At 38.1% G+C, this 26,332-nt stretch overlaps 5 protein-coding genes across 14 annotated transcripts in view; 2 read left to right on the top strand and 3 right to left on the bottom strand.

The window, feature by feature from the left end:
* The first annotated feature begins 1,380 nt into the window (after positions 1–1,380).
* LOC105462408 (histone-lysine N-methyltransferase NSD2) lies at positions 1,381–10,187 on the top strand. Of its 3 annotated transcripts, none has more exons than XM_011708965.1 (13): positions 1,381–1,633; positions 1,939–2,221; positions 2,443–2,861; positions 2,942–3,842; positions 4,032–4,198; positions 4,294–4,612; positions 4,693–4,915; positions 5,001–5,190; positions 5,728–6,157; positions 6,233–6,524; positions 6,628–6,848; positions 7,103–7,326; positions 8,884–10,187. In XM_011708965.1, exons 1-13 carry the CDS (start codon positions 1,406–1,408, stop codon positions 9,094–9,096), a joined length of 4,110 nt encoding a protein of 1,369 aa, XP_011707267.1. In that variant the 5' UTR covers positions 1,381–1,405; the 3' UTR covers positions 9,097–10,187. The 3 variants fall into 3 exon arrangements, with proteins under 3 accessions (XP_011707267.1, XP_011707269.1, XP_011707268.1); XM_011708967.1 differs by lacking the exon at positions 8,884–10,187 and adding an exon at positions 6,915–7,011 and having other exon boundaries at positions 7,103–7,193; XM_011708966.1 differs by lacking the exon at positions 8,884–10,187 and having other exon boundaries at positions 7,103–8,102.
* A 274-nt stretch (positions 10,188–10,461) lies between these two features.
* Positions 10,462–15,230, bottom strand: LOC105462407 (CSC1-like protein 2). 2 transcript variants are annotated; one of them, XM_011708963.1, is made up of 12 exons: positions 14,943–15,230; positions 14,308–14,437; positions 13,948–14,165; positions 13,561–13,840; positions 13,322–13,425; positions 12,976–13,168; positions 12,742–12,856; positions 12,457–12,653; positions 11,879–12,205; positions 11,478–11,753; positions 11,165–11,395; positions 10,462–10,878 (listed from the first exon to the last, which is right to left on the bottom strand). In XM_011708963.1, the coding sequence occupies exons 1-12, from the start codon at positions 14,960–14,962 to the stop codon at positions 10,678–10,680; spliced, it is 2,292 nt and encodes a 763-aa protein (XP_011707265.1). In that variant the 5' UTR covers positions 14,963–15,230; the 3' UTR covers positions 10,462–10,677. The 2 variants fall into 2 exon arrangements, with proteins under 2 accessions (XP_011707265.1, XP_011707266.1); XM_011708964.1 differs by lacking the exon at positions 14,943–15,230 and adding an exon at positions 14,687–14,914.
* A 278-nt stretch (positions 15,231–15,508) lies between these two features.
* Positions 15,509–21,130, bottom strand: LOC105462406 (microcephalin). 2 transcript variants are annotated; one of them, XM_011708960.1, is made up of 6 exons: positions 21,110–21,130; positions 20,675–20,914; positions 18,522–20,558; positions 17,655–18,356; positions 16,616–16,853; positions 15,509–16,266 (listed from the first exon to the last, which is right to left on the bottom strand). In XM_011708960.1, exons 3-6 carry the CDS (start codon positions 20,537–20,539, stop codon positions 16,003–16,005), a joined length of 3,222 nt encoding a protein of 1,073 aa, XP_011707262.1. In that variant the 5' UTR covers positions 20,540–20,558; positions 20,675–20,914; positions 21,110–21,130; the 3' UTR covers positions 15,509–16,002. The 2 variants fall into 2 exon arrangements, with proteins under 2 accessions (XP_011707262.1, XP_011707264.1); XM_011708962.1 differs by having other exon boundaries at positions 18,522–20,546.
* Positions 21,131–21,279: 149 nt separating this feature from the next.
* Positions 21,280–22,986, top strand: LOC105462396 (probable glucosamine 6-phosphate N-acetyltransferase). Its single transcript, XM_011708943.1, has 5 exons — positions 21,280–21,452; positions 21,751–21,871; positions 22,027–22,089; positions 22,164–22,291; positions 22,376–22,986. Exons 1-5 carry the CDS (start codon positions 21,438–21,440, stop codon positions 22,616–22,618), a joined length of 570 nt encoding a protein of 189 aa, XP_011707245.1. The 5' UTR covers positions 21,280–21,437; the 3' UTR covers positions 22,619–22,986.
* LOC105462397 (N-terminal kinase-like protein) overlaps positions 22,880–26,332 on the bottom strand; it is a 16,467-nt gene continuing 13,014 nt past the window's right edge. For all 6 annotated transcript variants that reach the window (XM_011708950.1, XM_011708944.1, XM_011708945.1 and 3 more), the window contains exons 8-13: positions 25,572–25,793; positions 25,073–25,325; positions 24,811–24,981; positions 24,391–24,671; positions 23,511–23,619; positions 22,880–23,422 (exon numbers count right to left, since the gene is read on the bottom strand). In XM_011708950.1, the coding sequence (XP_011707252.1) occupies positions 23,289–23,422; positions 23,511–23,619; positions 24,391–24,671; positions 24,811–24,981; positions 25,073–25,325; positions 25,572–25,793 (1,170 nt within the window). In that variant the 3' untranslated portion in view covers positions 22,880–23,288. The remainder of the gene's footprint in view (positions 23,423–23,510; positions 23,620–24,390; positions 24,672–24,810; positions 24,982–25,072; positions 25,326–25,571; positions 25,794–26,332) is intronic.

Genomic DNA, 26,332 nt, shown 5'->3' with positions numbered 1-26,332 from the left:
AGGAAAATTATTTATTGTAAAATATGTGGTTTGTCAGAAGAATAAAATTTATCTTTGTTACAATTGAAAAGTACGTGTAATTATATGTAGATGTTTTTATAATTTTTATAATTATAACTATAGCATTACAGACGTGCGCTTCGCGCGCGCCATGAAATTATAAAATTTAATTATCTTTGTAATTATAAAATTTATCTTATTACAAAATTGATCTTTGCTGCAATTGAAAATACGTGTAATTATGTATATTTGTTTTTATAAATTCTATAATTATTATAATCAATCACATTGGTCAATTGGTCGAATTGTTTAAACGTGATTTGTTAATAATTAAGCCTTATATATTCATGATGCTAGAAATCGCTCCGAGCAGATCTCGGACGAAAAAAGGAATTAAACAAATCACATTTGAATAATTCAATCAATCGATTGCAATTCTTCTTTTATCGACGATCCTTTTTTTAGATTAATTCTTTCTCCGTTCGAGATCTCGGAGCAATATTTCTAGCATCGTGGACACGTGGTAAACATGCCATTATAACTGAACATGCAATCTATATCTGAACATGTACACAAAATTTATTAATCTCAAATGCTTCTTTCATTATGATATCAAAATTTAATTGTAAAAATATTTAAAGATTACAATTAAATTATAATATGAAAAAAAGCATTTAAAAATAAATTTTTGTATACTTGTTCAGATACATAATGTTCCTAATTATGTCCATTTCTACCAATGTAGATAATTAACTTTAATCACGGTTTTACTTACTTTTTATCTTTTTCTAATTCTTAAAAGTAGAAAAAGATACAAAGTAAGTTAAACCTGGATTAAAGTTAATCTATGGTAGAAATAGACATTACATGCACTGTGAGCATAATTAAACTTTACAAAAAAAAACCGACGTGTGATCGGTAAAGAAGGCGCGCGAGCGCATTGGCCGTCGGCGGCTACACGGGGCACGACTGCCAGCGCGGCCATGAGAATCGCCCGAAATCGCGGGAAACGCGTCCTGCTTCAGGAGGTACGCGCGAGGTCCGCCCGCGATTCGTTGTAATCACAACAATTGTGACGGTCGAGAGGGCGAGGATCGGGACCGTCGCGTGGAGGTCCACGCGGTGGAGAGGCCGACGTTCGTTCCCGCGGATGAGCTAGACCTCGTGCTGCACACACCGAGAAGGTAGTAGCCCTCGTCACGAGGCCCGCCGCCCGCCGCCGTCGCCGCCGCCGTGGTGGCCGCAGCGGTAGCGAGAATTGTTTTCGACGCGTGAGAGCCCTCGCCGCTGGCGTCCGGTGGCTCCCGCGGACGGCCACGCGTGTTCGAGGAGCCGATGCACTTACGCGACTCGCGACGCCCAGGGCGACGCGAGGGTCCGAGAATGCCGTGCTGAACGCGGAGTCATGAGTACCGTCGGCGCGGAGTCCAGCAAGGCGTCCGTGCCGGATCGCGCCGGATCCCAAGCCCCGGAAATCGACGACAGAGTCGGGGCTTCGACGAGCGAGGAGGGCACGTGCGACGACCGGGAGACCCCGCAGGACGCGTACAACGGCTGCGCGCCCAGCAGGAGCCGGTACGGCAGGACAATAAAGCCCAGGTTTACCGTGAACATGGCCGAGGACTCGCCACAGGTGAAGAGATGTCCGCTGTACACTTTTGACGATGCTTCTCTCCGCACGACGACAAAGCGTCCATTTAATGTTACCGTGTCTAACGACTCTCTTACACACGTCATTTGTGAAATCTTGAATAGATATTTTAATATTTATGTACTAACAATGTACTTTTCGAAAAGTTTTTTTTTTAATTTTTATAATAGATATTACAAGCAAGCCACAATTCCTTCATGCCCTAAGATCTGTCGATTTTTTTTTTAATAATCTGAAACTTGTTATTCATCGATATTTATATAATATTCGTTGTTGCAATTTTGCAGAATTGGAGGCCAAAGACACATAGGCAATTGTTGAAAGAATTTGACAGCAGTGTGGACGAAAGTATAGAGGAAATTAATGTAGCCAATAATATAGACGAAGTCAGCGATTCATCCGCCACATTGACTAGCACTGAGGAGTTTCCATCCTCGAGAGCAATCAGTCCTACTGTCGAATGTCAATGGAAGGTGGGACAGTTGGCGTGGGCGAGAGTCGGCAGTTTCCCATTCTGGCCTTGTATGGTAACAGTCGATCCTACTTCGAGGATATATTATAAATTGAGAGGTAAATTGTCTAAAGCTCTCTCATGTATATTTCACTTATCGAAATTACATTTGTATTCATAAAGAGTTGACTTGGAAATGTAAATAAATACGATGATTTGAAATTATATTTCTATTGAACACAGCATAATCATTATATAATTCTATATTTATATGTAAATACTTATTTAAAAGTTTATTTGACAGGTGTCAATGAAGTTTTGATTATTTTATTCTTCGCAGTTACAAGTAAGTCAATTGTTATGATGATACATGTTCATTACTTCGGGGACAAAGGACGCCGCAGCTGGGTTTCAGGGAACTGTTTGATGGAATTCACGGGTCTTGATGATTTTCTGAAATTGTCGGACTCGCTGACAGCAGACGCAAAGAAGAAGGATCCCAAGTATGCCGCCGCTTTTATCGTAAAACCAGGAACAAGAAAAAAGTGGCAAAATGCCGTTGATGAAATTACGGAAGTGCAGTCGCTGACGACGGATGACAGAGTCGCGATTTTTGCGCCAAAAGTTAAAACCTCGAAATCCAGAGACTCCAAGTCACTTACTGCCAATGAAAAGAATCAGAACAAGAGGAAACGTTCGAGGCTGAGCGTGGAAGTTGAGCAAGATGAGCCTGACTCCAAACATGCTAAACAGGATGATGTAATATTAATAATTATTTACATTTGATTTTAATTTCATGCTTTTGCATGTAATGTAAAATCTTATCTTTACTTTTACAGGTACATAATACAGAAAAACCGGAAATAACAACAAAGCCACGTAAATCGGAATTAACAAAGAAAAATTCGCGGGTTGCGAACGGTAAAATTTATTCGAAACCGAATTCAGATTCTTCACCTTCATCTCCTTCAAGTCACAAAAGTTCACCCGAAAGCACAAACGCAAGAAACCTAAAAAATGAGGAAGATGAAGAAGAAAATTTTAATCTTTATTACGACGAAAATAAAAAATTGTTGGAGATTGAGTATCCAAATTATTCAAAAGATGACATTAAGATATTTTTGCGAAAAAGTTGGGACACAATGGATGCGGACTACCGAGAGAAGTACGCATTGTACATGAACAAAAATTCGCACAATAACTCGCGAAAATCGGACAGTTCAAAGGATAACTCTCGAAAACTCGAAAGTTCGAAGGATAACTCTCGGAAATTTGACAGCTCTCGGAAGTTCGAAAATTCGAAAGACAATTCCCGGAAGTTTGAAAATTCGAAAGATAACTCTCGAAAATTGGAAAATTCGAAAGATAACTCTCTGGATGAAGACGAGATGTCAATGGAGATTGACACGTCTTTGAAGGAAAAAGACGAAAAGGAGGAAAGTAAAAAGACGAAAAGTAAAACTGACAGGGAAGAAAACTCTGTCTCGGAAACGAAACGAAGTAGGCTGCACAATCTCTTCAAAGGTATGAAGCAAGAAAAAGTTTGTCAGATTTGCGAAAAGACAGGCAAGCTAACAAGATGTAAAGGGCCTTGTTATTCTTACTTTCATTTATCATGCGTGAAACCTGGCGAATCTAGTCCAGAATATTCCGTTGACGAGAACACATTGGATGACAGATTACTCAATGAAGATGTAAACATAATTAAAAGAAGTTTCAAGTGTGACAGTGAGAATAATGGTAACTATGAAAATAATTATAAATACAAATATGTATGTATTGGATTGATAAAAAAAAATTGTTCCTTTTTAATATACAATTTTTGGACCAAGAGAAGCCAAACGAATTTTTTTTAATCAAAATTTAATATATGATTATAATATACGTATAATATATATGATTATATAGCATAATATTAATTGAATTTAGCTAAATCCGATGAGCAAGAGGACGAGACATTCAAGTGTATCGATTGCTTATCTGGAGTAGCACCCGCTTGTTTCCTATGCAACGAGAGGGAAGGGGATAGAATAAGATGTATCGTCCCGGCTTGTGGGAAACATTATCATTCCGACTGTTTGATTTCGTGGCCGCAGGTAAAATTTTGCATTTGCAGCGCAATTATTAATCTAAAAAAAATATATTAATATGTCACTCTTCTATCATTGATATTTCAAACATTGCATTTCAGTCGCATTGGCAAGGTGGACGTTTGACATGTCCGTACCACGTATGCCATACCTGCAGCTCCGACAATCCTCAAGACAAGCGTTCGCGCGCCCCGAACGAGAAAATGGCAAGGTGCGTCCGTTGCCCCTCTTCTTATCACGCGTCAACATTGTGTCTGCCCGCTGGTTCGGTAATTTTAACGGCCAGTCAAATTATATGCCCAAAGCATTACAAAGCACCGCACCCTCCATTAAATGCGGCGTGGTGTTTCCTATGTACACGTGGCGGAAGTCTCATTTGTTGTGACACGTGCCCAACTTCCTTTCACCTGGAGTGTCTAGGTAATTCGATCAAGACCGTTACAGTTAATATAAAGTGCAATATTTGTAAATAAATTATCCTCAAATTCTTGGTAACTCAGGTATAAATGCGCCCGATGGTGGATTTATATGCGAAGATTGCGAAACGGGAAGATTACCATTGTACGGGGAAGTTGTATGGGTGAAACTCGGCCATTATCGATGGTGGCCATCTCGTATATGTTATCCACATGAAATTCCCGAAAATGTAGAGGCTCTACCTCACAGTCCTGGTAAATTTTGCGTGATGTTTCTGGGGTCTAATGATTATTATTGGGTACATAGGTAAGTAGTGTTTTTTTTTTTTGTATGAAATATTGTGATTAGTAAATTGATATCCATCTTTTTTTTTTATTCTAATACTTTACAGAGGTCGAGCCTTTTTGTATCAAGATGGTGATGCAAATATAAAACCACCTGTAGGTAAAAAGACTCTGATGGACGATACATATCGAATAGCTCTTCAGGAAGCCAATAAAATACATCAGCAATTAAAAGCGAGGCGTTCCATGACTAAAGAACCGAAAGGACTGAAACCACCGCCATATGTCAAATTAAAAGTAGGTTTATAATCCGTATTAAGCTGATGCTAGATCAAGCTAACAAGGACGAACGAGCGTAATGAGCTTCCTTTCGAAGTCGAAGTGCACGTTAAATGAGCAAACGAAATGAACAAACACGACAAACAGCTTAAGCGTGAACAATTTACTTCAATGCCGCTGTATTGGCAAATCATTCATTGAAGTAAGTTGTTCATTCGTATTTGTTTGCGCTTGCCTCCTTGATCTGGATCCGCGTTTCATTGACATACATTTGAGCTCGCTTCGTATTCACGGCATTAGTCCGCACTCGTTTGATCAAACTCGCTTACAGATTGTTTGTTCGCGCTCATTCGCACTCGTTCGCTTGATCTAAATTCGGCACTATGTAGAGCCCTTCTTTTTTAACAATCTATCATTGTAGTCAACACTGCTGTGTCGTCATTGCGATCAGAGACATAAACACAAGTCATACGTGATTTATTGTTCGTAATTTATCGTAATTTGATGAATGACTGCGGTGAGGAGTTGAAAAGCCTTAAAATAGACATGTGACAGGTCAATAAACCGGTGGGTAACGTCAGGCCAGCCGAAGTCGAGAGCATCGTGGCATGCGAATGCGATCCCGAGTGGGATAATCCCTGCGCACCCGGCACGGATTGTCTGAATCGTATACTAATGGTCGAATGCAGTCCCGGGATCTGTCCAGCTGGGGACAAGTGCATGAATCAGTCGTTCGTGCTGCGACAGTACCCGGCAATGGAGCCGTTTCACACCGTGGGCCGCGGATGGGGCCTGAGGGCCTTGGAGGACATTCAAGCGGGACTGTTTGTCATCGAGTATGTGGGGGAGATTATAGACGATGCCGAATACAAGCGTAGATTACATCGGAAGAAGGAATTGAAAAATGAGAATTTCTACTTCCTAACGATAGACAACAACAGAACGATTGACGCGGAGCCGAAGGGAAATCTGAGTCGGTTTATGAGTGAGTACGCATTATTGATACTCATATCTCGTGTGATCTCGATAAGGATAATTGTGATTGTATTGTCGTTTGCAGATCATTCTTGCGCGCCAAACTGCGAAACGCAAAAGTGGACGGTAAACGGTGACACGCGCATCGGTCTGTTCGCCTTGCGTGACATAGAATCCGGGGAAGAGCTGACATTTAATTACAATTTGGCATCCGATGGAGAAACGCGGAAAGCATGTCTGTGCGGTGCGTCGAATTGTAGTGGTTTTATCGGACTTAAAGCGCAGAAGCAACCGGTGTCAGCGCAGCTGATACCGGTGGTACAACCGATTGTACAATTAAAGAAAATAGAGCCGAAGCCGAAACGGATCGTCAGACGGTACGCTTACATAATTGTGTATTTTGTTACTCGATACACTTGTCGTCTCATCGTGATTTTTATGCGACCAGTGTATTAACGAATTTCGTTGTTTTTACTTCAGATGGAGGAAGTACATGTGTTGGCGATGCGGCCAAGAGATACCGGATCTCGACAAATTTGTAGTTTGTTCACAAAGGACATGTAACAAAAAGTATCACAAAACGTGCGTGGTAATCGACGAACTAACGGAATCGAAATTCTGTTGTCCGTGGCATTTTTGCTCGGAATGCGGACGTCGGACATCAGCACACTGTTCATTTTGTAGCACTGCCTTTTGCCAAGGTAATCTACGAAATTGAAAATCTATAAAAGGGAAAATAAGAGAATTTTAATTTTAAACTTAATTAGAATGCAAGATGGAGATGTTGAAAATGAGGGAGGAATGCGAAAAACGACGATCTTCGATATTTTCACTGAAGAAAAGTCACTTTTAAATCGAGAAAAAGTTGTTAAAATAACATTTTATATACATTTGTAATAGTGTAAATTATAAAAATTGATATATTAACATGTGACCTTGTTTCTTGTGTTTTTAGTTCATCTCGATGGTAACTTATTCGATCGGGAGAGCGATAAGGGTGGCTTCGTGTGCAAGTTGCACGAAAACGCTGACGCACAGAAGCCTGTTGAAGACGAGAAGGAATATTCGGATAATGATAACGAGACAGATAAAGAATATTCTTCGACAAGCTCCACTAGTCCGGTTGTAATGGAAAAAGTTGCGACGCGAGAACCATCACCAAGGGTTTCTATCGTAGAGGTGAGATGAAACCTTACTCTCTGTCATTAATAAATATATCACTTGCGATGTTCGCAAAATCTTTGCATATTGATAGAAATTCACACAGAGATATGTATATTTGCAATGCATTTTAGTATCCTTTACCTACATATTTTTACATTATTTGCGCACGATTAAATCGGCTGTATGATTACTTTGGTGGTGGTAGAATTTGATAAGAAAAGAACATTTTTTATATTTGAAAAACAATTTCAAATTAGTGATTATAATGAAAAATATTTTGATAGAGGCTAGAGGAGAATGTAAATAAACAAGTAAATGCATCTTTAATTTACCAAAGAAGCCATACTCTTGTTTATTTTATTGTAAAAATTTTATGCTGATTTTACACTAAAGGCCTGTTCTTTGTAGCTGAACTGGCTGATGTTACTTCACAGTTTATCTTTCTCTTTCTACATTGGAAGAAGAAAGATAAACTCTGGACTAGTGCAATCAGTTCAGCTATAAAGAACGTGCCGTAAATCGATAGATATAAAAGTGTGAATCCAAATATTTTGATGTGTAAAGGATGCATAATCAAGAGAGAGTACGTAATCAAGGTATTCTTTTTATACGACCTCCTTAAATGTACTATATATCAGTTTTATTTGTGAATTTATATTGCAATTATTCTATATGTAAGGAAAGCAACGATTATTGTTGTAATGTTGTAACATAATGAAAATTATGTTGTAATATTGGAAGGTAGCATATATGTTCCGAAAAAACAAGAAGAAAATGAAATCTTTTTTTTTATAATTATTTTTCATTACTCCCAATATCCTTGGTACCTTACTCCTTTAAAATTGGCAGTAGTAGACTCTAACGCAAAAAATAATTATTTAAGCTTGTGTTTACGAGTGAGAGTGTATTTTTATTTTTGATACTGTAGACATGGATTTCTTATTAATAATATTAATTATAAGTACATGTTTTATTAACCGTTTTTAATTAATATGATGTAAATTTATTATTATTCATTTAAGTTCAAAATGACATGGTGAGTAGTTGCATTTCAATTTTACAAGAAATATTTCGAAGATTACGCAAATTTTTAATATATCTGTCTTTATTACTACCACTCTACTATTTAATTGCTATAAATTAATTGAATATTTACAATTGTAATTTTTTTTAATATATAGTATTTTTATCATACTTTTTTTATTCCTATTAATGTTTTTCAGAAAGAGGGAGAATGGTAGTCTTTTTTTATTTGTCGTATCAAGACATAAATACAACTCAAATTTAATGATTTCAATAGCTCCTATAAATTGCTATAAATTAATGATTTCAAATTTGAGTTGTATTTATTATTTCTTTTTAATTTAAAAATTAAAGGATTGTCTAAAATTAAAATATATGTATATATAGTATATAATATATATATATTTATATATATATATATATAATTTTTTTATATATATTATTAATCCTTCAATATGCATTTTAAAATACATATTGTCATTCGCATAACTATTTTATAAAATAGTACTCTTTATAGAGATCGTCTTAAGCAACAATGTTGCCTCACAGGTTCAGCTAAGCAGTGAAGAGAGTGAAGAATCTCAGAAGGAAGAGGAAGAGAACAATCTTGAGACTAATTTTACGTCGTGTGATAAAAGTTCAAGGACAATGACAAAAAAGACACTTCATAAATCACAGAAGAAAGAAAATCAAGCGAAGGAGTTAAGTAATCTTACATCTAGTCAACTGGAAGCCATAATTGGCGTTAGCCTCTGTGAATGAATTTCTGTCATTCAGTGAGAAATTTCCAGTTATATACATAGTAAAGCATATTAATATTCCTTTGCATCTTATTTAATTGTACATCATTCAATACATTTATATAATATATAGGAAATTAAAATTTTTAATTTATATAAATATACTTGATTTTTTTTAAATATATTATACTTACATATACTCTCGAAAACAATTTAAAAAAAAATGGATATTAGTCTACGTAATTATGTTGCCAATATTCGTCATCGTAAAATTATACGTGATAATTAGTGCCTTGACAAAAAACAAATTCTTAGTTTGATCATGGTTATCATAAGGCTCTCATAGAATTGATAATTTAACTTCATGACAAAATGGAATTTAGGTATAGTTAATAGTTCACTAAAATATCTTGTAAATTAAGTTGTGTATTTTAATTTATTCAGTGTGCAGAAACGCAAGTAGATAATAATAATCATATCACAATCATGAAGATTCATAATCGTTTAAGAAATTGTACGCATATAATATGTCTTCAACTACTTATCTTGAAAAACCCCGAAATAACTTCAAAAAGATAAAAAGTGCACATTGACTGCCAAGTTTAGTTGGTGTTGCATATGAATTCCTAATATTATACTACATCACTTCCCCATATATTAAACAGAATAAAATGTACATAAAATATTATATGGTGCATTGTCTAACGTAATTCTCAGAATAAAAATAAATTATCCTGCCTAACTATATTTTCTGTGTCGTATAATCATTGCATTACTATTAAAAATAGTCGATCTACCAAATCATTAAAAACTGTATAATTATTGTTATTAATTTAATGATAAATATAAGGTCCATATGTACATATAAAGATTATTCTAGACTTCCATATAAGAATAATCACATTATTTATTTGTAATAAGGAAATCAAAAAAATTGTTGCACTTTTATTAATTAAAAAATAACAACCTATTTCTATGTAAAATGTGTATAGTTATAAGCTTACTTTTTTTTAAAGTTACTACATACTATTAACGCATTAATATACAGTTATAATATTAAAATATGTTAAGTGTATATATACTTAATAAACATTTCGTGTTTTTGTACTGCCAGATTTGAAATGATAAGATCTACCTGTTAATCTTCTTTACAAATGAGATTCTTTAAGTAGTAATTACTTATTATAAGCCTCTAATAAGGCTTTCTATATAATTCTTAATATTTAATTATTATGTAAGTAAACGAAAATTATGTTAAATTAATTACATTAAATGTATCTCATTTTTATATTTATCACAAGTTAAGCATTATGCGGTAATGAAAAATTTATAAATACAATTATAAATATAAGTAGACAGAGTGATGTTAAAGCAAGTATTTTGCAGGTTTTTTTCTTATAAGTTATAATTGCGCTAATTTAACGTGATGTAAAATGTTTCAAGAATATACATTATTTGTGCTGTAGTTTCCCTAAATTGCATCAGCGTTCGTTAATATCAATAATTACAATACATTTCTAAATGGGGTAGCTTCTTAAACAAGTTACGAAGCACTCTGCATTCTTACACATATATCGAATATACAAATACAAATACGGATTTATTAAACTCTTTGTTCGCCGCCGTAGTTTTGGTAAAGCTTTGGACTTTCTTGTACAGAGGAAGTGGTACTTGTCGGACTTGGTAAATTAATTTCTGAATTCGAAGCGGTCGAAATAGTTTCTTCTACGGATATCTGAGTCTTTCGCAATACTGGTGCCACGAAATTTTGACCCGTTGAGAGGTCCCTTTTTGGTACTGGAGTCTAATGAAAACGATTAAGAATTAATTATTCTAAAGTCCGTACGCTTCTAGAAGAAGGAGAAACCCTGCTGGAATTTTTATCGTTCTTGGCTTTATAAAAAAAAAAACCCATTATCTTCGCCGAATGATTTTAGCATTCGATTACTTTTACAACACGGAATATATATTATTAAAAAAATGAGAATTCAGGAAAGCTGTAGTACAGATTAGTCAATACAATTTATCTAGTACTAGACTTTGTGCAAAATCTTCAACAGTGGCCTGTCATTAAGCTGAGACTACGATACCTTGGGTTTCGATGGCAATGTAGCGCCGGTCACCAAGCCCAGGATACTCGCGCAGAGACCAGTGAGCTGCACCGCGGCTAATGGAGATAGACCAATTCTTACCAGACCTAAGGCTAAGAGAGCAGCTTGCGCTAAAACTGGCGCAGCTCCTGCAGCACCAACTGCCGCTCCGGCCAATTGACCACCGCCAATACTCGGTCCGTAAGCGAAGCACAAGTTATGCCTGTCCACCTAATCAAGGTAACACACATTTTCATTAAAAGACGTATATTGCCATCGACGTAATTGCAAGCTACTGCGAAAGTTACCGTACCAGATGCTTGACCACAAGATACAGTAGACCGAAGGGCGTGATCAAGGGACACGCCAGACTGTAGACGGTTGTCATAGTAAAAACTAGCAACAACCACGCGTAATGAGCTCCCAGTGGGAACTCCCACAGCACCGCTTTCCTCACGTGTATCCTTTCCGCCCGACTGCGAGCTATGCAGAGTCTGAAAGTGTACAGCGCGAGTTCCGGGAATCTGACCAATTCTAATCCGCTCCCGAGCAAGGCCGCGGTTATGACGTAATTTACAAAAAGGGCGCCCTGCAAATTTTACATTATCCTATAACGAATCTGTGCGGATATTGGAATAATAAGACGAGAGCGTGTATTTTTATTAAATTAATCTGGAATAAATGCGATATTTTTTTTACCGCTAGAAAACTCACCTGATCTGGCAAAAATACACACTCCCATTTCGCCGTGTTGTTTCGGTCATTCACGGTCCAATCTAGGAATGCTGCTGCACTGGTCAATCCCAGACTGGGTAATATAAGCACCATCAGCAGCAACAGAAGTAACGTTTTTCTCATAACAACGCGATTTAAGCTGCTCCTTGTCCAGTGTCTCACAAGCGATTCGCATCTGCCGACCAGGGCAGGCATCAGAGCAGCCACGCTGACTAACAATACGGTAGGCAGGAAAGATGAAACTACTGAACTAAGGTTCTTAATCTCTCCAGTGAGTGGTAATTTGTTGACAGCTGTCACTATGACCTGAAATTTTAAAAATAAATAAATTATATACATTTTTACACAATAGGTATATATATTTTTTTTTTCTAAATTTTCAAATAAATATCTAAACAAGACGAAAAGAGAATCAATAGAGGATTAAAACGTTATCTATTATATCAATATGCCATAAGTGTCAGTTTCTTTGCTATATACGTGTTTAAGAGTGCGTCTTTCTCTCTATTTATATAGTTTTCATTGTAATGTGCTCTTGCTGAAAGAAATTGACTTACAGCCGGTGTAGTAAGGAAAAACAATATAAGTCCCAAAGCGCAATTTATTAATACAGCATTTAGATACCAACACGGCCTGGGGACGCTTAGATTTTCCCAAAATATATCTGACGGCATCGGTGCATAATCCACGGTCCACTTTACACTCGGCGAGGACCTCAGCTGTTTGCGCATAGTTTTAGCTGCACCGGGTGTCCCTAATTAATTATCCATTGTGAATTTTCTCGTTAAATTTAAACGTAGGAGAGAAGGAAACGTCAGGGTGACATTATGTGACATTATTACCTAGAGTTACAAAGGCAACCCCGAGAGATTTACTGAGCGCCACGTTCTTTTCCTCCTCAACTAGTGCTGTGAGTCGTATTTCCTCGTTGGTATAGAATTCTTGAGCATCCACTTGCTGCAAATGCAATGACTCGAATTGAAAAATTATAACTTGCGCGCATAAAGTATACAAAAAAAAAAAATTTGATTTTTGTTCACATTATTTACATTTCATTTTGTTGATACGTTTATTACCTTATTGCAACAATGGCCAAGAACTTGACCGCACGGATAAGGATACATTTTCAAAGGTTCCCTCTTCTTGGCATAACTCTCGCAGTATAAACGCGCCTGTTCCGCACAATCTCTTTCTACGTCCAGCTTCGAAAGATGTTTTATATCGTGAGCCAGTGTAATATCCTCCACTGTTACAGCGGGAAACGCTTCTCTGTGAAAAGATTGTTAACATAAAAAAAAAAATACATGCAAGATCAAAAGACAGATCGACGAAAACTTTTATATAAATTTCTTTTACTATCAGCAAACAAATATCATTTGCCGAGGGAGAGTTCGCGATCGGAGAACGTTCTTTCCTACATACCTAAAATATTCGCTAAGTTTCTCAACGGTACATTGATGTTTTGGTATATCTGTAATCAATAATGTTCTTGCTACAAATTCTCCCGTAGGCCTAGTATCTCGCACCTGTACACACAAAGTCCCCACTTGTAATATTATACATTAAGGTGATAAAACATTAATATCTTTGTGTACGAAAAAAAAAAATGAAAATAAAGTATCCATTATCATATATGCAAGAGATTAATTCAGCTATTTTACCTGCTTCAAACGATGTCTCATAACAAATCCACCGACCGGCAGATAAGATAAGAGTAGTACTGTGTACACCCAAAGCCCATAGGACGTGGGCTCCAGATTCGATAACGTCGTGTGGCTGAATGTCGCGCTGTCACCCGGTTGCATGCTCCCGTGAAAATTTATTGGCAGGGCTATGCACAGCGATACAACAAGCATCATGACGGTCAATATGATTAAGCAACGTTCGAACATAATGTATAACAAACTATCAGGCCCTGCACGTTGTAATAATTCATCGTCCCTGCAATTGCAAGATTATGCGTGTGAGAAAATGTGTACATTGCATATTGGACTGTGGAGGCGAAACACAAATAATAGATAATAGCTCCAGGCACAGAAACTACTAACGTAATCTTAAAAGCGGTAACGATCCACGAGAAGAATCCTCTGTCCAACTGAGAGAGCTGAGAATTGACGGAGGCTTCGAGGCACAAGGGATCGGTGTCTCTGTCCTCGTTAACACCGTAGAACAGCTCCATCCATCTGTTATCGGATTTGTGTAACAGTGCGAGACGTCCATAGTTCCACGCCTTCTTACGTAGCAGGCCAAATAGGGTGACTAAAAGCTGTCAGGGGCAATAACGCGTCACATATTGGTCATTGGAGTCATTTAACTTGACGTACGCAATAGCTTGCATTGCTGTCTTATCTTCCTTACGATATGTATACAATAACAGAAGGTGAAAAGAATTAGACTAAAGTACTTACCAAAAATCCTATTACATTTAACAACAGGTTCTCGGGTATTCCTGCGTACACATCTGTGATTATCGTTCTGTTGTTTTTGGGGAATGGAATGCATGTGTCTGGGGAAGGGCCGTCGCTCAGAGCTGCAATGCTGCAACACGTGTATATAATTTGACACGAGGTCTTACAATGTACAGACAAAGGTGCGATAATTTGCGACAATGACACGCTACCGCGACGTACTCGAGAATGGTGCGTTCGCACAAATCGCGCGCTTATGACAAGTGACAATGTACATAATAATATATGTACAGTGCGAGCACGTTATACGTTAAGATCTATCGAAGGGATTTTACAATCGCGAGAAAAAAAGATAAACAAAAAAAGGTACGCAACGTACCTCTCCATAATTCTCTTTTACTCGCGGGTGCGGCCAAGTGCCTGGTGCATCGTTACATTTCACGCTGCGCTCTCGTCGGCCGAAAAACAAGTCGCGGACTTGTGCAAACAATGCGAAAAGATAAACGCGATAAGCGCGCGAGCGGGCCGACTCCGATCGTGCGTGATCGCGAACAAGGAGAAGGAAAAGAACAAAAAAAAGGGGGGAAACGCGCAATTATCACGGCGGCCGCGCGCCACTCTCTCTCGCCACTCACTTTTCGTAGGTGTAATCCATGGTCGTCGGCCGGGACGCGTGAATCAGTGCGCCGTTAAACGGATGCGAAGGTGCATGTTAGCAAACGCGTGCCAATTTGACACATCGCACGCCGTGTCTGCTGCTTCAGTCACACACGAAAGTGTTCCGCGTAACGTAACCCAACCTCGCCGTTCCTCCTCGGCGCACACATGTATGTATATGTATATACGTATTGTACGTATAGTAGTGGTGAAACGTCATTTCGACTGGCCACGCACACAAAGCACACGCGCCCACGTCCCCACGTGTGCGTTCACGTCAGGAAATATACAGAGAGAGAGGTCTAATTGAGTCGACATATAACTTATCGCTTTATCGAATAATTTTTACCTCTTTAAATGTAAAAAAAATGGCAGAGTTGAGTACTTGTGAGTTGATAAGATAAAACGGAATATTATGTGTGTATTCTAGCTCGGGTGAATTAAGTACGTATATATACTTTTCATTGTTTACATTTACAGCTGCAGTTATAATAATTAAATAAGATTTATTAGGGAGATGATAGATATAAATGAAGTTTAGAGCATTACTGCATTTACGGATTTATATTTTTCTTACTAATTATGTTTCTTATATTCGTATATAAAGTACGATTGTAATGTACATATACATGTATAACGTATAATTTGTGATGACACAATATTAAATATTATAACACAATAAGTAAATATTATGTATTCAGAAAAAATATTTAATATTGTAGCTTACTCTGATTAGTAATTAATGTGAAATATCGCTTTATACACAATTGTTTTGTAAATTAAATTAAATATTCTTCACACATAGCTACAAATAAACTATAACAATGTGATAACTCGATTTGTTTTGTCAATGATATACATGAATAATACTAAGCATTATAAAAGTATACAAATATTTTTTACATGATCTCTATAAACTGTTTGACAAAAATATATTATTTTGTAAACAAATATCTTTTTCGTACTATAATAATCATATAAATCTTAAAATTATATAATATATATATATTTAGACAAATATCTTTCCGCCCGTCTACTTCAATTCCGTTGATAAAACTTTGTCAGCTGTAATTCGCCTGTTGTAATAGAATCTACAACCCAGGTTTCCTTTAGGCCATTTGCGCCAATAATAATTTTAGCGAGCTTAATATTCTCGGTAATGTGTCCGCCTGCCGTCTTTATAAGTTCCTTAAGCGTGTCGCACGGCATTGTGGTTTTGTGCTCAATGTGTATGAATCCACACGCGCTGAACAATTCTGGGGTGTACGAGAGTCCAAATAACTGCCGGTCCTTCCGATTTTCCTGTCGAAACACAAGAAAATGTTGCATGACACGCGAGTGCACAGATTTAACATCGCATTCTTTTATCCCTGTACGCAAAGTGTATAACTCTCTAAATTTTTTGGAGTGACGTTTCACTCAAGTGGCAGAGTGGCAGTATTTTCAATCTTTTGGAGTGAGATTTACTCCAGAAAATTTAGAGAGAAAGCTATAATTTCACGTGAAATAACACAAAAAAATTACTTCGATTTGAAAACGAGGATCATAAAAATGTTTTAAGTTAATAAAGATTATTATTACCGTCCTTTTGGTAGACCAGTCGTTACGATGACATTCATCATCATCGCATATAATATACGTTTAGTCTTACCTGCACAGCTTTAGAGAAATGCTTCATCTCGAACGTCTCTGGATTTAACCACGCGTTGTTTTCCAAGGACTTCAGAACCCACTCCAAAGTAACCAGCCAACAGCCCCTTATTATGCCACGGAGAAGATTCACCGTACGCACGCCCGTACTCACAACGTGAGTCGTCCGTCTTGACACGTTCATCTCCACCTCGGCCGCGCCAAGAGATTTGACGATACTGTTCACCAAACTTTTGTCCCTGTAAAATGTATAATTAGCTATTATAATTTCACGTGAAATAATATAAAAAAATTACTTCAATTCGAAAACGAGGATTATATAAATGCTTTGAGATAAGTTACGATTATTATGATTTCACGTGAAATAACATAAAAAATTACTTCAATTCGAAAACGAGGATTATAAAAATACTTTGAGATAAGGTGCGATTATTAAGATTTCACGTGAAGTAACATAAAAAATTACTTCGATTCGAAAACGAGGATTATAAAAATGCTTTGAGATAATTTACGATTATTATGATTTCACGTGAAATAACATAAAAAAATTACTTCGATTCGAAAACGAGGATTATAAAAATACTTTGAGATAAGGTGCGATTATTATTTCACGTGAAGTAACATAAAAAAATTACTTCGATTCGAAAACGAGGATTATAAAAATACTTTGAGATAAGGTGCGATTATTAAGATTTCACGTGAAGTAACATAAAAAAATTACTTCGATTTAAAAACGAGAATTATAAAAATGCTTTGAGATTAGTTACGATTATTATAATTTCATGTGAAATAACATAAAAAAATTATTTCGATTCGAAAACGAGGATTATAAAAATGCTTTGAGATAAGTTGCGATTATTAAGATTTCACGTGAAGTAACATAAAAAAATTACTTCGATTCGAAAACGAGAATTATAAAAATGCTTTGAGATTAGTTACGATTATTATAATTTCAAGTGAAATAATATAAAAAAATGATTTCGATTCGAAAACGAGGATTATAAAAATGCTTTGAGAGATAAGTTGCGATTATTATTTACCCTTTTGATAGACCGGTCGTTACGATGACGATCTTTTGAGACTTGTGCTTGTTCCGTTGCGTCGACAATATTGTGCGACACTTTACAAAATCGTCTAAGGAATCTCTGTCTTCCGTTAAATGATCTCTTTTATCCTGTCTATTCTCTTGTAATAAATTCAACACATTTTCATCGGCAAACTTCTTCACGAGGATCTTCTTGCTAATAACTTTTTTCGGCCTTCGCGTTTTCTTGACCTCTTGTTTCCTATTTTCAAGCATATCGCAATCACTGTCCGACAACGTTGGCTTGCTCGCGGTATCGTGTTTGATATCATTTGTATTACGCTTGGAATTCTTGACTGTCTTCCTTTTCGGAGGCCTTTTCTTCGGCCTTTCGTTTTGTTTTGCAGACGTCGGTTCCTCGGGCGTACATCTCCTCTCCTCCACCGGGGTAAGCGAGCACAATTGCGAAGTTTCGTGAAGTGGCAATAATCTTCTTCTGCCTTTTCTCACTGGAGCGCACTCCGTGTTTTGTACATCCGTATTCTTTTCGTCCGTTTCGCACCTCGTTCCATCGGGCGTACCCTTTATGACCGTCAATTGATTTTGAGTAACAAAAGGATTAGAGTTGGGCGTATCTTCCACAGTAACTGTGCTAGCTTCCATTGTTTTTTGTGTCTCGGTCGACGACGTATGCCGTTCATTTAAAATTTTCGAGTGCCTAATAACATAAAAAAATAACACACAATAGTAAATTATACTTATTAAGTTACTTATCGTGTAAGTTAACTTACAACAGCATTAATTTCTCGATTAAAACTATACAAGTAATATGTAATATTATATAGTAATAAATGGTTCAAAGTATATAATAATATATACTTACGAAGCAGCTGATTTAGTTTTATCATTGCTCTCCTCATTGCCCATCGAATTTAAGCCGCTGCTGCAGGTTGCTGCGTCATCCAAATGCTTCGTTTTATGTTTTAATTGCGATCTGAACAGAACCAAGCGGCTTATCGGATAGGGCGTTCCCTCGACGTAACTGTAGCTATCTCCGCTGTTACTCGAGCGTCTTTTGTCCTCATCCCTCATTTTAGAGAATCTTGATTTATCATTATGAGAAACCGGATTTCTCACAGAAATATTTCTTAATCTCTCAATCAAACTAATGTTTTCTAAAGAGTCTAGGTCTTCATTCCTCGTTTCTTTATTTCCTGTTGTTGATGAATCTTTCATACTCGAACGACTTCGTTCTTTATCGTCCTCATCGCTTCTTCCTCGCCACGTTTCGCGCATTGAATCTACCGACGTGTTCATTTGCAACGAAGTTCGAGCGGTATTCGTACTTTCGCGTTGATCGTTCAAATCGATTGATTTTTTCCCATTAATCGCCGTTGCGAAATCTTGATTGGCATCGTTCGCTCGATAATCGCTTGGTTTCCGAACGTTCCCCGCTCTGCTGGTTTCAATCAGTTCGTCCAACGAGGTATTTACTTTTAAAGATGATCGCATCGTGTTATCGCTATCAGATAGAGCTATCGTACAGGATTTTTTATTTTGGCCTTTAATTCTACCGTCGCGCACCTGCGGTATCTCATTCGAGATAGCTCCGCTCACAGGATATTCAATGTTTTCTTGTCTCGGCGAGACTGCGTCTTTGTTTCGCTCCATACTTCCTTCCTCGTGCGATTCCCCTTCCGTGCTGTTACTCGCGTCTGACATTCTACTTCGTACAGACACGTGTCTCTCACGAACACCGCCCTGGACCTCCGTCATCTCCATAGATATCACTCTGGTCGTCGTATGCGTGGCACGAGATGCGCTCGCGTCATTGCAGTCGGTTCCTCTCTCACCCGTCGTTGCGTTATCGTCAATGAAGGTGGAGCAAACGACGGGCATTCCTATGCTCGTGGTCCGAACGGAGTGCACGGTCGAGCACGCGTTGTCAAGGTACTGATTCTGCGAACGCAACCTGCCTCGTCCTCCAAACAAGCTGAGTCTTCTGTTACTGCCGCTCAATATAGGACTGCTGGTTTCGTCCGCTTGTTTCGGAGGCGGAGAGTTTCTCCTCAGAGCAACATCCTCGATAATTCTGCATCTCGTTTGTCCATCCTGCACCTGCTTGTCCCGCTCAACGAACACAAGTCGTCTCTGAGTCAATCTAGACTTATCCACGGTTCTCTCCAGGCTTCCCCGTCTGTCGTTGCTCATCGGTGTGGCGACGATATTGGAATCTGCGCCGCGGCGATCGCTCGCAGCTCCTGCAGCGCAGGGCTGTTCCCCTCCTTCTGCCGGGCGATCAGTCGCGTCCAGCACGACCGTTTCGCTTTCCGTTCTCCTTGGATTACGCGTACCACTCGCGAGACGCTTTTCCTTACTTCCCCGCAACACCTTCAAGGTCTTCACGGAGAGCTCGTTCTCCCCGTCAAATATCTGCTTAGTCTTGGACAGGATCGCGTCCTTCAAACGCTCGCAACTCGTCACGAGGTGACGCTCCTTGGTGCTGATGTCCTCCAGATTTATCGTGAGGCGTTTCAACTGCACTCCCTCCTTGACCTTTGATCCTTGAGCGGACGTCCCACTGTCGTTGCTCGCAGCACGCTTATTATCCGTATTGCTTGCTCCGGCTCGCGTATGATCCCTGTGACCGGGATCAGATCGGCGACTGATCCTCTCGTCCGCGGTATTTCCTCTGCCTCTCGACGATCTTCCGACAGCTTGCGCCGCGTTCGCAGCTCCCTCGTCGTTCTCGATCTCCGTTCTCCAGAGAGATCCGTTCCCGGAATCCGTCTGATTATCGCTGCGACTCAAGTTGACCCTCAGAGAACTGCGTCGATGTTTGAAACTGTCCTCCTCATCGGACGTGTCCGACTCGAATATCTTCCTTTTATTGGGGCTCATCGTTCACCTGCGTATCGCCCTACGTAAATTGCAGTAACATTGTTATATCTATGCTCACCTTAATTTATATTTTATTTATATTTATATTTTATTTATTTTTATATTTATATTTAGTAACATGATTATTATACGTACTTGTGTTACGTTAAGAACGATGCGGTGTATGTCGAAAGGTGGATTACGCTACCCGAACGTTCCAAGAAGTATCTTCACATGATATTATCGTCGAGTTTTCTTTCACGAACGTCAAACGCTATCACGCGCAAACCTGCGATAAGTCATTATTATTGAAAATACTGATCTTTACTCAGGAGTAACTTTACTCCGTGTTTTGTATTCGTAGGATCGCGGCCATGTTGATTGTTGACGTCGCGACTGTAAACATAAAAACATAGACTGTCTTAGCTCCGAATGTGTGTGCTTCAAGGCACACGTGCGCTTATTAGAAAGAGAAAAGTAGCTGTGACGGGAATTTCTTTTCTCCCTCCCGAAGCGACTTTCAATTATCGAGCTCCGATTAATCAATTGATAATAAATTAACAAGTTAATCGGCAATTTTTTAATACAGACCAAATCGATCGAACACTGGCCGGGGAGATTAAAAATCTCGGATCGGTCGATAAGACGGACCTTCTGCAAGAAACGTGTATCTACACTTCGTTACGATCCACGACCGGTGGCGGCGACATGTGCGGGGAATCAGTACGCGCCGATTCCGCCGCGCGCGCCGCGAGCGTTTTGAAACGTCAGTCATGCGAGAGCAGGCAGGCTGGAGCAGGCTGGAGCAAGTTGCGTCAGGCACGATCGGCGTTCGCGACATCGCGGAGCAGGCTGGCAGGCACTGACAGGCACTGACGTGCGAGCCGCGGAAGAGAGAGAGAGAGAGAGTGCGACGAACATGAGCAGAACGCAGGTACACGCCGTCCATACGTTAGCCCTTTTCCCTCGCGGAACCGCGACCACGCGCGTAATAATAAACGCAATCCGCCGGTTTTATCGTTTCCCAAATATTAAAGAGCCGTACGTGTATATTTCAGAAAAAGAAAAAGATTTAGCCGCGTTTGTCAAATCGCTGCGCGAAAACAGCTGATAACGAAGGAGAGACCGCCGCCGTCGAAAATATATAAATAATACAAGGCTGTGCGTGTAACGTGGCGAAAAAATTGAGAAGAAAATTCTAACGTGTCGCTTCCTCTGCTTTCATTGCGCAGGAAAAATCAGTCGAGGAGGACGAAATTAATCTCTTCAATCCCACTATATTGGACAGATTGCCGATATCGCCCGTTGCTGGATTACTCATCAGACCGCTGAAAAGTACGGATTATGATAAAGGTAAGCGGTGTCATATGTCACTGAGAGAGAGTAAAAATAATTTATTGCGATCTTTTTTTTTTTAATTAAATATCACTTGTTGGAAATTCTTCCAAATACATGCACATGATATTCAGCTCCTCCTAGCGAATTCAATTCTTTATGAAATCTTGCAGGCTTCTTAGTCCTCCTGTCGCAATTGACAGACGTTGGAAATGTCACCAAGGAGCAATTCTTAAGTAAGTTACCACGATCGGGGATTAGCTTCCGCAAATGACGAAGCTAAATTGATTATCCTCTGTCCTGTGTTCAGACAGATTCTACAGCATGAAAAGCGCCGGTGGCTACTACGTTGTCGTCATCGAGGATGTAATTTCTGGAAAAGTGATAGCCTGCGCGACGCTAGTCCTGGAACAGAAATTTATCCACAATTGCAGCTTGGTACGTAATTCTTCTGCTGTGCTTTTTTTTTTTCAAGAAGCGAAAACACGGCATACCTCATCAGATGCCTCATATCCTTTACAGCGAGGGCGCATGGAGGACGTGGTGGTCAACAAAAATTACAGGGGCAAATCGTTGGGGAAATTAGTGATAACGATCGTAGTGCAGTTGGCGCGCTACTTTCATTGTTACAAACTATCCTTGGACTGCGCGGATCGTCTGGTGCCGTTCTACGAGAACATAGGCTTCAAGCGGGAAACTAACAATGCCAATTATCTCAATATGCGCTTCCACGGTGACAACGCCACCGAGCAGTCGCGTTTATAGTAACCGGTTTTATTACTATGGCAAACGAGTACTTATTCATGGTACTGCATACATACAAAACTTGCAAAAACAACTGGAAATATAACGTTACTTCCCTTAGTTATATTTAAACTTTAAAGGACATTTGAATTGGAAATTCAAGGACGTGAATGTTAAATTTTATCTCTTCTCTCTATGCAGAAAATCTCATTGCTAAAATAATTTAAGAAATGCTTTTTTTCGTTTGTAAGAGAAAAAAATTTATTGTACTAACACTTGAACTAAAATGAATTATTTTATATTCTTTTTTTGTTTACATATTAACATAAGCGTTACATAACTAATGTATTTACGTGCACACGCAGGTGCGTGTTTTTAATTTTGAAAAATGGGTCCTACAATATGCATATAAAATACACTATATCGCATTACATTATAGACTGTATAGGTTATAAAAAAAAATTAATTGTTAAATAAAATAATTAACTTTTACTTAACATATACATATATGTATATTTTTCCATGCATATAATGTTAATAAATAATGTTGTAGAAAACGTTTTCTGGTTGAACTTCTTTCTTACATTAGATAAGATTTACAGAAAATACTTTCATCAATATTACTTGTAATATTTAATTTGCTTAATGTACAATATAATGATTAACATACGGCGCGTTTACTTGATTCACTTTAAATCTTCTTCGCAGCTGGATTGGCTCGCAATTTCACCGCTCGTTTCGCCTCCATCTGCCTCTGCCTGGCCAATTTGCGCTCTTCCCTCTTCCTCCTCGCTTCTTCGTATTTATTGTTTCCACTAGGAACGCCTGGCACAGAAAAATAAATTTTTCTCAACAATAACAATAATAAAACGAAATTTGTGTGTTATGCTTAGAAATCAAGTCAGGTATATACTTGGTTGCTCTATGGGCTGAACATCTTCGAGAGACTGAAACTCCGAATCTTCCCATCCTACTTCGGAAGAATCATTTTTGTCTTGAACACCTTGGGTTGTTTCTTCTTCCTGTAATACACAAATGTTCTTGCTGATAACGATTATCAAAATGACTATCTAAACAGTCAAATTATTCTCGTTATCTATTCATTAGTGTAACCATATGTACACATATATAGAACGTTTTAAAATTCGCAATAATATTGAACTAATCCAGGGCCAATTTTTTTACAAAAAATAATTTGGGCAACGTCATTTTCACTATTGTGCGATATTTAATATTAATTATCTAAACTTTATATAATTAAATTATATAAAGTTATATTTTTCGTCTTTATTTCCTTTAATCAATTAATTTAATTCCTATTAATACAGTGAAATAGTTTTGTAGATTAAAAGAGTTTTAGATTAATCAAAGGATTCTGCTGTGGACTTATGGACTTGGTCGTATTAACACATCAGGTTAAATAGGATATCCAAGAAGAACCTTGACTTTGCACAAAATTAAAATTCGTAATAATATTGAACTAAACCAAAGCCAATTTTTTTTGACAAGAAAATAGTTTGGGCAACGTCATTTTCACTATTGTGCGATATTTAATATTAATTATCTGAACTTTATATAATAAAATTATATAGTTATATTTTTGGCATTCCTCTTTATTTCATTTAATCTCAATTAATTTAATTACTATTAATAGATTTGAAATATTTTTGTAGAATAAAAGAGTTTTATATTAACCGAAGGATTCTGCTGTGGACTTAGAATTGATCGTATTAAAATATCCAAGAGGAGCCTTGACTTCGCACAAAAATGTCATAAAATGCCAAGTGACAAACCGGTTCTTCCTCAAGGCTGGTCCACTGTTCATTAGCCTTAGGGGAATGGCCGGACTGTGATATACTACTGGCTGGATTCAATGGCACCGATGGCGTAGCAGTGGACTGCTGCTCCATATCCCCCCAATTATCGGCGTCCCAACAATCCCAATCGCAGTCGGAATTTGTATTTTGAGTGTTTTGCGTATCGTGCTCGTGATCGGGATCGAGGGAAGTCATGCTTGTCGCGCTGCTCGTCGTGGCAGTAGTGCTAGCGCTGCTCTGGGAGCTGCTGGCTTGTTCTAAAGTAATTAAAAGAAACGTGATAATATGTGTGTATAAAATAATATATGTACACTATTAAGTGTAAAAACAAATGGTACTAGACAGAGCGAAAAAGTGCTCCATGAGCATGAAAGTAAAGAGGATTAATGAACTAACCTAAGGAAGCAGGTTTGTTTAACAAGATCCTAGATGTGCTATGAGCATTTGACGATTTTGGCGTGTCTGACTGGCTGCGGTAGAATTTCGCCGTGACTGCCGTAACGGCCCATCCGGCCCACGTCGCCGCAGCATTGCTGAGACTGGGTGTCGCAGTATTCACATCCGCCTCTGCAGACATTTTAGTAACATCAAGAGTTCAGTGTTTCCTTTTCTAAGAACAGCCGTGTGTGAAACTCTAGTGCTATATGCAAACGCTCACCCATTGACTCGCGAAGACCAGGATCTTCAGAGACCGTCTCGAGTTTCGATAGAAAACCACGGATGATCCGGAATGCATTGTCTCGTACACCTTTGTCCACGTCCGTGGTAAGCGGACACAGAGCCGGTAGAATGCGATTTGCGACCTCCTGCAGCAGGAAATATTGCTGCGTCGCGGCCAGAGCCAGTATACTCGCAATTCTGGCGGGGGGAAACGAATCGCGAGTTCCACGGATAAATGCGCCAATCAATACCTAAAAATTACGTTTATTAAATTGATTTAATAATATTTCACAAATATATCACAATTATATTATTTTATTAGTCATGAATTGTTTCATTGTTCCTTATTGAATATTGAACTAAAATAGTATGTTTAAAATATACATAAAGAGTCTATCTCGATCAATAAGAAGGATCTAAAAAAAGAAATATGGGAGAAGCAGATATCTATTTAAAAAATAAGAATGTTGTGTTAATTAAGAAAAAAAAGACGTTACCTTCTGCCTTATCTGGGGATGAAGATGTTGAGCAATTTTTCCAAGGCAAACTGTGGTATTTGTGCGAATACCGCCTTGTTCGTCTTTAGACTGAAGTTTCGCGAAGTATCTTAAAGTCTCGACATTAAGATTATTATAATCTAACTTTGGTGCTAAATGTACGACTGATCTTATCGTTTCTTCCCTGATTGCCGGGTTTGTGTCGAGGAAGCCCCTTGCTACCTGTGCAAAAAATATATATATTTAACGTATGTAAAATAATTTGGGCTCATTCTGAAAGAATAGACAAGAATGTATCGCACAAGACATTTAAATTTCTCAGATTCAACATCTATCTATATCACTATCTTTATTTAAGGGGGGCGTCTGGTTTAGGACGCTGAAAAATAGGTGATTTTCGCGAATTTTTTTTTAACAAAGAAAAGTAAAGTCGATCTTTTCATAACTGTACGAATACTTTACTGGGTACTTATATTATAAACAAAAAAAATTTTTAATTTAAAAAATTTATAGTAATAACGTCATGGCAAATAAGTGATTAAAACGCCTCGCCACTGGAGTACAAATTGGCAGGCAAAATAGAAAAAAAACTATTTGACGTATCGACTTCAATCAAAGTTCTTTATTTAAATTATTGTCAATCATCCTAAATAAACTAAAAACATGTTTAAAAAAGTTAATTTAAACAATTTTTATTGCACAAAGAAAGTAAAAATATTTTTTTCAAAAGTGTCACTTTTTCAGATCGGAAGAGCACACGT

Source organism: Wasmannia auropunctata, unplaced genomic scaffold (genome assembly GCF_000956235.1).
Source record: "Wasmannia auropunctata unplaced genomic scaffold, wasmannia.A_1.0 LD336099.1, whole genome shotgun sequence".
In the NCBI taxonomy this organism is placed as follows: Eukaryota; Metazoa; Arthropoda; class Insecta; order Hymenoptera; family Formicidae; genus Wasmannia; species Wasmannia auropunctata.
The sequence above is the reverse complement of the archived record's forward strand: the minus strand, read 5'-3'. Positions and strand labels throughout refer to the sequence as shown.

Coding starts and splice junctions, on each gene's coding strand:
- LOC105462408 (XM_011708965.1), top strand. CDS start 1,406: ATGAGTACCGTCGGCGCGGAGTCCAGCAAGGCGTCCGTGCCGGATCGC. Junction 3,843..4,031: donor GTGTGACAGTGAGAATAATG/GTAACTATGAAA, acceptor AATTGAATTTAG/CTAAATCCGATGAGCAAGAG. Junction 6,158..6,232: donor AAATCTGAGTCGGTTTATGA/GTGAGTACGCAT, acceptor TGTCGTTTGCAG/ATCATTCTTGCGCGCCAAAC.
- LOC105462407 (XM_011708963.1), bottom strand. CDS start 14,962: ATGGATTACACCTACGAAAA. Junction 12,857..12,975: donor TTGGCCATTGTTGCAATAAG/GTAATAAACGTA, acceptor TTGCATTTGCAG/CAAGTGGATGCTCAAGAATT. Junction 11,396..11,477: donor ATCTTGTGGTCAAGCATCTG/GTACGGTAACTT, acceptor TACCTTGATTAG/GTGGACAGGCATAACTTGTG.
- LOC105462406 (XM_011708960.1), bottom strand. CDS start 20,539: ATGAGCCCCAATAAAAGGAAGATATTCGAGTCGGACACGTCCGATGAG. Junction 18,357..18,521: donor AAAACTAAATCAGCTGCTTC/GTAAGTATATAT, acceptor TTATGTTATTAG/GCACTCGAAAATTTTAAATG. Junction 16,267..16,615: donor ATTTCTCTAAAGCTGTGCAG/GTAAGACTAAAC, acceptor GTGTTTCGACAG/GAAAATCGGAAGGACCGGCA.
- LOC105462396 (XM_011708943.1), top strand. Junction 21,872..22,026: donor AAGTACGGATTATGATAAAG/GTAAGCGGTGTC, acceptor GAAATCTTGCAG/GCTTCTTAGTCCTCCTGTCG. Junction 22,090..22,163: donor CACCAAGGAGCAATTCTTAA/GTAAGTTACCAC, acceptor TCCTGTGTTCAG/ACAGATTCTACAGCATGAAA.